Source organism: Symphalangus syndactylus, chromosome 6 (genome assembly GCF_028878055.3).
Source record: "Symphalangus syndactylus isolate Jambi chromosome 6, NHGRI_mSymSyn1-v2.1_pri, whole genome shotgun sequence".
NCBI classification, from domain to species: Eukaryota; Metazoa; Chordata; class Mammalia; order Primates; family Hylobatidae; genus Symphalangus; species Symphalangus syndactylus.
In genome coordinates, this window is record NC_072428.2 from 51,210,221 (window position 1) to 51,220,835 (window position 10,615).

A 10,615-nucleotide genomic window follows, 5' to 3' on the forward strand; every position below is an offset into this window, starting at 1 on the left:
ATACTTAGACAAACTCAGACACTTTATAAAGAGTTTAATGTAAATCACAATGAAAATAAAATAAGAGGAGGTAAATATCAAGATGTTAAATAGTACCAGAATTTTGTAGGGCTCTCCCAGCCACAGTTCAGGGCTACTTTTCCTAACTTCTCATTAGAAGATTTGCAAGAGTTTTGCTCTCCCTTCTCATGTCTGAGAATTGATGTTATCAATCACCCAAAGAACAACAAAATGATTCGTAACATGCTGATGAAATATAAGCCTCTTCTTTATCAAAAGTAGAAAAGCTGTGGTATATTAGATGCTCTTTAGGGATTAGTTGATTGAACAATTAATTAATTAATGCTAATTTAAAAACTTTGAAGTAAATAGAACCGTTTCCTATTTGGATGAAACACTGTCCTCCTAAGAAAATGTATTGTGAAAAAAATAGAATTTCCACTTTTGCCCCATCATTTAGGCTTCAGAGCCAGTTTTTCCAGGACCTTTACTCTAATCTGCCGAGTTTTTATACAATACACAATGGGATTCATCAAGGGTGGTACCAGCAAGAATGCATCTGCTATCAGAATCATAGCTAAAGGGGATTTATGCTTAGCAAAGCGAAGCATGGTAGGCAAGACATAGAAGATGAGTACAGAACAGATATGAGACACACAGGTGTTAAGAGCTTTGAGCCGCTCCCCATGGGATGCAATACCCAACACAGTCTTCAGGATGAACACATAGGAAATAGCAATAAAAACACTGTCTGACATCATGCAGAGTGCAACGAACAAACCATAATAAAAGTTAACCCTATTGTCATAGCAGGCCAGTTTCATTACATCCTGGTGAAGGCAGTAGGAGTGGGATAAAAGGCATTTATTATAGTATCTGAGTCTCTTTAAAGTAAAAGGAAGGGGTAGCACTAGGAGAACGCTTTTAATGGCAAATGCCAGTCCAATTTGCAAAACCCTGAAGCTGGTGAGAATAGAGCTGTATCTTAGGGGGTTGCGAATGGCTACTAAGCAATCAAAGGACATGATTAGGAGGACTGAAGACTCCATGTCTGTGAATCCATGGATGAAGAATTCCTGGGCAATGCATGCATCAGCAGAAATCCCCATGTTGTTGAACAAGAAGATTCTCAGCATCGTGGGTAGGGAGGAGAAAGACAGGCCCAGGTAGGACAGGGCCAGCATGGAGAGGAAACAGTACATGGGCTCTTGCAGGGAATGCTCTGTTCTGATAACAAATAGGATGGTGCAGTTGCCCAGGATAGCCATGAGGTACATAAGGCAGATGGGGATGGATATCCAAATGTGTGCATGCTCAAGTCCTGGTATCCCAATCAATAGGAATGGGGAGACTTCAACTTCTGAGGTATTGAGCAGAAACATCACAGATAGGTCACTAGCTTATCTGCTCCTGGGTCTAAAGTAAGATGCACAATAGACAAAAATTTTAATTGTATTTGCTGAACATATTTAAGTTCAGTTGTTGGTTAAATTAAATATAGCTTAATCTTAGGTGTCAAGAAATAGCATAATACATATTTTCCTATGTAAAGAAAACAATCGAAAATATTTAAACAGGTTCATCACAGGATTCGTTTAAAACCTTTGTGTTACTTTTCTATCTTTATTCCTTGATATATTTCTGAATAATTTTCTAGCTAGAAAGAAGGTGCTTTGATACCCGCTTTTTTTGAAACCCTTGCTTTTTGAGATTTTTGCTTCAATTAAACTAAGTGGAATGTGTTACAATCTACTATCACGCGTGTGGTCAATGGTCATGTACTCTCACAAACCACAGATGCATGCTATAGTCACAGCACTTAAGGGAGGCCTGAATCTTATGTTATTGATCTTGGTACATGTCTGTGAAAATATATAGAATTGATCTACCACAGAGGGTGGCAAACTGTAATGCAGAGTCAAACTCAGCCCATGGCCTGTTTTGTACAATATGCGGGGATTTTCTATTTTTAAAGGATATTATTAAAATAAAAAAACAAGAGAGTAACAAGCATATGTGGTAGGGATGATATGTGCCTGAAAATTATACACATTGTAAAATGATTCACTTTTGGATATTCACAGAAAAAGATAGGCTCAAAACCTCAGCGAGATCTTCAAGTCTGGTAGCAAACACCATTTGCCAGATCTTGACAGTAGCCTGAGGCAGGGCAGTGTGAGTAAGCACAGCACCCCAGTAAGCAGAGGAGGAAGGGCTCCTCTGACCCAGCTCTGATGACTTAGATGGCGAGTGGCAGCAAGAGACCACCTTAAGTGGTGCAGAGAGGATGCCATGTGTGATCATTTGTCCTTTCATGGAAAGTCTCTGAGCAGGTCTTGGCAAGGGTAGATGAAGAGGAGGTTGCATTCAGCTAGAAGAAACTAGAAAGTGGTGGGTAGAAATAGAAAGTAGTGAAGGAAAGGGGAAATAGCAGCTATTCTGTATGCTGAAAAATTTTTTAAGGACCTTTGCCTCATGTTGACCTGAGTTAGGAGCCATGAGGCAGGCTTAGTGTTATATGTGACCAATGCATCCTTGTTATGCATCCTATAACACAGATGCCATTTGTATGTGTTTAAAGTACTCACCACCTTACAGTGCAATTACTACTGGCCCTGCTTAGAATGGTCGCAGCTCTTGTCTTTGTCTGTTCACGGATGTTTTTTCCTATTGCACTTGGCTTCTCTGTGTCTACCCTTCAGATTGGTGACCAGTGCAGGTGTCTGTCTCTGGAATTTGGGTTTGATCCTGCTCATACTCCTGGAGTCAGCTTTACTGACACTTTGGCTAACTTTCCTTTCAAGAGCTGTAGAATAAAAAGCTCCAGTGGTGTGGCTAACAGCCTGTCCTTGTCAGAGGAGCAGAATTCTGACAGAGACAAAAGCAATAACAACATCCCTCTCCCTTCAATGAATCCCCTCAAAATGGGCCATTCTCAAGGTTTCATGCCTGAGGCCTTTCTTGATAAGCTTCCAACGTAACTCAGGTAACTCAATAAATGAGTTACTATTGGCAACATTGTTGTATTCAACTGTATTCATCATGTAAATACAAGTAAGTACCCCATGCTACACGTGGACACTAGTCTTTTCAGCCATAAACCTTGTCCAAAATGTAGCTTGATCTCTTAGGTTGAACAACCCATGAAACATTTTTACCTCCATTCCTCTGAAAGACATAGGGTTGATCTCTATAAACTACAGTGTTTTCATTGGAAAAGATAAAACTATCCTAAGGAAATTCAATTTCATTCACCAGAATACCTACCAGGCTTCTAGCTACCTTATTCCAGACCAAGAATGGAAAGCCTTCAGATCCTACAGCTTCTGCAGCTTCTCTGTTCCAGCACTCTGTTGGGAATCTGCACCTTTGTTTATATCCTCATACTCTTGTTTAGCAGAGGAACATCCTCTTGAGAATTAATAGACACCTAGTCCCCTGGGAACAATGACTTTTGTTTTGATTTTGCTTTGATGTGTCTCATCAATGTCTGTCAATAATGAGCTCTCCTAAATGACAGGCTCTGAACCACAACAATAAATAAATAATAACAATATTATTGTTAATATCACCATTTTAACATAAAAGGGTGTAAACTTAGTAATAATAAATATTCTCTGCAAAAGGACTTTTGTCTCAGCAGCCTTCCTGAGACCACTTCTGTATACTTTATGTGTTCATAGCACTTTCTCCATTGCCCTGGAGCTATCCCCATATTTTTCTAAAAGACTTGGCCCGTGGATACCTTTTTCGGGATCATTTTTCTTCTCTATTTGGAGTTTTAGAAAAAAAGGAAATAAGATGGTAAACATATCATTTTAATTGAATTACGGGATTAAATAACAGAACTTGCACCAAAAACAATAACAAAAAAGAACAAGGATAGATTTTCAGTACAGCAGAAGAAATGGCTCATACCTCATTCTGAGGTGACTGCATTTTCTGTGAACCTACAAGCTCTCCAGGATAGAACATCAAGGTTTGAGTTGACCCTGTGAATTCACTGCTTCTAGTGCATCACTGCAAATCTTTTAGCCTCATTTTCCAATCACTGTTACAGCAATCAGACCCATTTAGTGACTGGCTGGTTTTTCACAGGAAGAATCTGAAAACATCTCAACCTAGGCGCGTGCCATGCACCTCTTGTTTCTTGCCCCAAGACTGACACTGAATGATGAAATATCTACATGTACTCACTTGGTATCCATGCATGTACAACCCAGAAATAGGAGGGAATTAAGGATTCATGAGGTAGACTTTGAGCAATGGGAAAAAGGATCCAATGGATAAACTGTTTCTGTCTTTTTATTTTCCTGGGTCAAGTATCCTGAGACATATTTGATAAGGCTTCAGAGGTGGCCCTGTAGGATTAGGCAATAGTCACCCATAATGGCATCTGGATTATTATTGATGTGCCATTTCTCACCTCCAAATTCCTTTTTACCTGCTCTGTGATGAAGATGTTGGGCCTTATAATGTTTTGCTAGCTGGTACAATGTTAAGATTTGTCAGTAGAGGGTAGTGGAGGCACACTGAAAGGAGAAGAAGAGGTTTTTCTCTTCCTGGTTTTATTGTGGTTTGCCAACCAGACTCCTACAAATCATGATTTTTCTTTATTGCTTGGCTCTGTGTGGTTCCTCCAGGGCTCAGTTCCAGCAGTGCATCGCTTTCTTCAGCATTTCACCACCGGGCTTGTTCTCCATCTTTCCACTGAAACAACAATGGCATAACCTGGAACCATAGGCATAATAGGCCAGCACTGCAGCTGAGATAGCTTCTTCTTTGTCTTCTCCTTAGCCCTGAATATCTGTGTGCACATCAGGGGCCCCATGGGACTAGTCTTCTAGCAAGGTAGTCACTCGACTTATCCAGAGAAGGCGGGCTGGAGCCACCCCAGGCACAGCCACACATGGAAAAGCATTATACTCCTAGAGAGAACAGTCTTTCCAACTTCCAGGTACAGCAGTGCCCAGCAATCAGCAGTTTCCTTTGCACTTAGAGAGTTCTGGGGCTTGGCACCTTCTTACGGAAGCCCTTTCCTGCAACTATCAGAGGGCGGATTTATGGAAAACCTCACTGATAAGGCCCTTTTGTGACTTCACCAGCCTAGTGCAAGGAAAGGAATCCTCCTTGGGTGCTTTTTCCCAGCCTTTGGGATAATAGTTGCCCCCTATAGCTGTTTCTACTGAATTCTTTATAATTCTCTTCAGCAAGCTAATTTCCCCACTATTTTAGCTCCTTGTTAATAATTCTCTACATTAAATTTTTCCCGTTAATATTATTGTATGATTTCTGTCTTTTGATTGAACCCTGATTAATGCAGCATCAAACTCAATGAGGTGTTTTCTATCATCTTATTCTTCCTCCTTCTTTAACTTCAGTTGTTCCTCATCCATGGTCCCTGGAAGCACATTATTATTAACATGGTCAACTGGTAACAAAATCTGATTGCTAGCAGTCAGAGGGCTGACACTAATCCTTGAAATTTAATGGCATCACAATTACTAACACACTTATTTGTGACTGACTGGATGAAGTTCAGGTGGAAGGTAAGGTATTAGGTTATATGGTAACTATGGATCTTGACTCTAGTCTTCCATTTTTACCTAAAACATCTAAAGATTATGGAATGGGCTGATTTTATTATCTGCCTCAGAAATCTTGAAATAAGAGCTAATCAGATTGGGACATCCAACTCACAATGCAGGGTATGCCATGAAAATCAAAGGTTCTCTGTAGGAACACTGACAGAAACCTTTATCTCATTCAGACATAGATTATACAGCTCTAAAAATCAGGCAAAGGATTTAACCAAAAGGGTGGCAGAGCTACAAGGCAGACTGCTCAGTTTTGACAGATCTTCTGTGATAAAGTCAAAAACTTTGAAAAAGACTAGAAATACAGTAATGGGAAAATGATGAGATCCTCATTCCTGGAATGTTGACATTTGAGTGAATAAGTCTTCAAATCTTGAAACTTTTGAATATTTTATGCCAGAAGAAACAGATCCCTTCTTACTTTTCAAAGATAATTCATTTATTACTGTCTGGAGACCTTACACAAACCAAACCTGAGTGTGATGCCTCACAACTGATACCTTTCCTCCACAAGAACTGCCCTATCATTTCTCATTGCACCCAAAATAATAACCAATCAGGTCTCAGCAAAGCCTGAAAAGAGAATTTTTATTAACATTTTTGGAGAAAATCACTTATTTACTGAAGGCATTGCAGAACCTACTTAATTGGACTAACTGGAATCAAATGAGTAGAGTGGTTCTTGAAGGTGTTAGATCCAGGCAGCAGTTGAAATATGTGGTAGTATGAATATTAATTAACAGAGAAAAGTTTATTGACATGAAGGCATTGATCCATGATTAGAGGTGCAATATTATATCAAGGATAACCAGAAACTGTGCTAATGCACTACTGAGATGGTTGTTTCAAGATTGGATATGATAATGACCACAGAAAATTGGGTGGAGATGCCAAATATTCTTGGCAAAATGTGGACTATAGAAATATCAGGGAAGTTGACATGTTAGAATTGATTTATCCTATGGGACAAGAGAATTTACCACATGATTCTTTTCTCCATAAGGGAAGAGAAATGTCTTCACAAAGGCAACAAACAATGCATTTGTAAGAGGAAGTCTGGTTCATTTCAAAGGTCAGCAGTTGCCGTACTCTGTAGGCTACACATAACAATGAAAGATACTTCTGTGGAAACGGGCTTCCTATTAACAATGAGAATGAAGGAATTCTGAGACCACATGGCAGTACTTAAAAATCATATAAGTGGGTATAATTTTTATAGAGGATAGAAAGGCTAGAATGGCTATCAGAGTGATGGGACCCATAGTGATACGTTGCAATATATGATAGTCTTCCTGGAGACAAGCTAAATGAACAGTCTTCTAGGATGTACCCAGCATACATTTACAATAGAGAACTTCTAAGCACCAGGCTGACATCAGCCATATAATGGGAAGTCATGATCCCTTAACCTGTTTAAATATTTAAGTCACTTCATATATACAGTACCCATTAATTGAATATGAGTCTTGGTCTCCCCCACAAAGTGTCCCACAATGCTACTACCAGTATGTAATAAAAATTATCCAGATTTTCCCCCCAAACAGCCTAACGTCATTTACAAATGTAACTGTTCATTAAACAAAAAATACCCAACTCTTTAAGGACTCTTAGATAAAGGTTATCTAAGGTTATATCTAAGAGTTCTTAAAGAGTTTGTTCATTCAAACATATCATCATGCTCTCCTTTGGTTAACTTATAAGATTACTGAGAGTGATTAATGGAGTTATGAACAACATTTATCTCATAGTCAGCCCAATAATTTTTCGGCTTTACTTGTGGTTATTCTTCAGATGCTTAATCATATAATTGAGGATAATATACTTAGCAACAGGAAAAATTCTTATGTTGTTATGCTATCTGAGACATTAGAGCAATTATTGTAGGGATAATGATGGACAAGGTCAAAAAGCACAAATAATTTATGTGAATAGTTGGCCCAGAATCCTATGACACTTGTCACTGTTGTATGGATGTCTCTGCATTAATTCACATCCATGGCCTCATTGGGGGGTTTTGACAAGTTTCTGGAAAAGGAGGAAAATACTCAGGCTTAGTTCATGAATAGATTGGTAGACAAGTTGATGCTAACCAAAAATTGTGTGCAGTGGCACAACAGCCCTACATTTGATGGCATAAAAGAGTGGTGAAGGAAAACATTTCCAAAGGGCAGAGCTGTGAGTAGCACTCTTGGTTGTTAACTCTGTTTGGAGGAGAAGTTGTCTGAAGTCTGTGGATGTACACAGACTAGGACTTTGCTGAATGAAAGGCTTGGATAATTTGTCAGCGGATGGAACTAGCAACTTTGTTAGAAGAGATGTAAGAAAGTCTGCATGTGATGTGCTATGGAAGCGAACACAAAGGATGAAAAGTTCTGTGTCTTATGTTAATATTCACTAGAGAGTATTCACTTCAGAGGAGGGACTCAACAACCAGCTATAAAGTATCTATACGCTGATATCAGCCAGCCTTTGCTCTGCCATTGCTAGTCCAGTGAGCCCATAAATGAAGCCATAAAATCAGGGATAGAGATAAATATGAGCCAAAAGTACAGGTTCTCTTATACCAAGGCAAATCTTGGTTAAAAAAAAAATGAAAAATAGTGTTATCCTTACTCCTAGAATGTTAACAATGTAATACCAACTTTTAACTCTTCAGCTAACAGCAGCAGTAACTGATGCTGAGCACATAATATGGTATCTTGTATTTACATTAGGCAGCCCCTGCACATAATAAAGGGCAAAATAATTCCATCTAGATAAGATCCAATGCGGAATTACATTGATGTGTATTTTAGGATCCACCCTATAGAATCTCTATTTTGGAATCGCACAAATAATCAAGAATTTCCAGAAAAGAAACTAATTAAAGTGTTTTCTGTGTGTCATTCAGAAAATAACAACTGACTTATTTAGAAAGTTTCTCACATTAAATGTGAACTTTTATAATTGTACACAGAGCCTGAATTAATACTTTATGTATCTTTCATACTGCTTACAAATATAATTAGTTGTTTATATATGTTTCTTCACTTCATATTGAAAACAAAATCATAATTTAGTTGGCAATGACATGAATTTATTGACAAAGAAATTGACTAAATAAATGTCACATAATCTATAAGTTGCTTAGTTTGGACTGTTGGAGGCATGTGTGGGCACTTTGGGACAATCACTCCATTCTAGCAAAGCACTTATTCATAAATGGCTTTATCTCTAATCAGAAATAGCTGATGATTAGATTTGGAGTGCTTCTGAATTAAGACCTTGATAATGGCTTTTTGAATCTGCTTAGTCTTCACACTGTAGATAATAGGGTTGAGCACAGGAAGGATTAGCAGAAAGACATTGGCCATGATGATGTGGACAAATGGAGGTGCTGAATGGCCATAGCGATGGACAAGAGACAAGCTGATGAGAGGGATGTAGAAGATGGCAACAGCACTGATGTGGGATGTGCAGGTGTTGAAGGCTTTCTGCCTCTCCTCTGAGGAAGCAATGCTGAGGACAGATCAAATGATCAGGATATAGGAGAGCAGGATGCAAGGGCAGTCAAACCCTGTAGTGGAGAAAAGTGCAAACAGACCAAGGATGCTGTTGATCCTATTGTCTGTGCAGGAGAGTTGGATGAGATCAACATGGTAGCAGTAAGAATGTGAAAGGACCATAGAACTGCAGAAGGACAACCTCTTGACAAAGAGCACAACTAGCAACATGACAGCAACATTTCTTATCAACATGCTCATCCCAATCTTGGCAATTCGGGTATTGGTAAGGATGGTAGTGTATCTCAGTGGGTAACAGATGGCCACAAAACGATCAAAGGCCATGGCCAGTAGAACCCCAGACTCCATGAAAGTAAATCCGTGTAGAAAGAACATCTGGGAAATGCAGGCATTTAGGTTGATTTCTCGGGCTTCAAACCAGAAGACACCAAGGGTAGTAGAAAGTGTACACAGGGACAAGCTCAGGTCTGTGGCTGAAAGCATAGAGGAAATAGCACATAGGCTTATGGAGGCTCCGTTCACAGAGGACCACAAACAGGATCATGCTATTTCCAGAGAGGGCAACAACAAATTAGGAAACAAAAAGGGATGGAGATCCAGTACTGGGTGGCTTTCAGGCCTGGAATGCCCGTCAGGAAGATCAGAGGCTGAGCGTTGGTATTATTGAGGACCGACATAGGGAAAGACTGAGAAGACAGGGATGTTTCAGTCATTTAACATAACACATAATACATAGTTTATCACTTATAACATCTCTCTGGCACTTCAAGATTCACTGAGTTATTATTTCTAATTTTCAAAGAACTTGAATTTTTTTTTTAGTTTCCCACAGCTACACATTTCTCTTCAAGTCTGTCAGTGTTTCACATTTATTGAGAAAAGTGAATTCCCTGAACTGTGCCACATCAAATTTTCTTAAGTATATTAAGCCCATAATTCTCATTACTAGCAATAAACATTACAATTAAGTCATGTCTGCCAATATAAATCCCCAGTAAAATACCTAAATAATATTATGAGAAACCTGCTTTCCAGTACTTGTTGAAAATAAATTTTGATTCTGGAATAAAACACTGAGCAAACTAAGTCATATTTGAAATGCGAATATTATTATATTTTCTTGGAAAATATCCAGAAGAATGCCAAAAACATGCCTGGGACACACAGGCCCACATATGCGGTAATAGGGTGGTCCAAAAAAACACCCTAAGAAAAATAAATATTGATCGCATTTGTTGGGAGTTCCCTGTGTTGTCGACATTTTATATGCATTATATAATTTCATCCATACACCAACTTTTGGAGATAGATCATACATGAATTTTGCAGGTGAGCAAACTAAGACTCAGCAATTAATCACCCAATGTTATCTTTATAAAGCACTGCCTAAATGTTGACAGAAACCACAAAAGGAAGAAAGTTGGAGAAAAGAGAGAGACAAAGATGACAGAGGAGGAGGAGAAGAAGGAGGAGAAAGAGAAAGACTACTGAAGGTGGAGGCAGGTAAGAGCACAA

General features: G+C 38.9%; 2 protein-coding genes across 2 annotated transcripts; both read right to left on the reverse strand.

The window, feature by feature from the left end:
- Positions 1–452: 452 nt before the first annotated feature.
- Positions 453–1,382, reverse strand: LOC129484551 (olfactory receptor 51A7-like). The gene has a single exon (XM_055282729.1). It carries the CDS (start codon positions 1,380–1,382, stop codon positions 453–455), a length of 930 nt encoding a protein of 309 aa, XP_055138704.1.
- Positions 1,383–8,788: 7,406 nt separating this feature from the next.
- LOC129484534 (olfactory receptor 51F2-like) lies at positions 8,789–9,813 on the reverse strand. Its single transcript, XM_055282714.1, is given in 3 exon segments — positions 8,789–9,587; positions 9,589–9,671; positions 9,673–9,813. Coding segments are annotated over 3 exon segments (1,023 nt in total).
- Between the last annotated feature and the right edge of the window lie 802 nt (positions 9,814–10,615).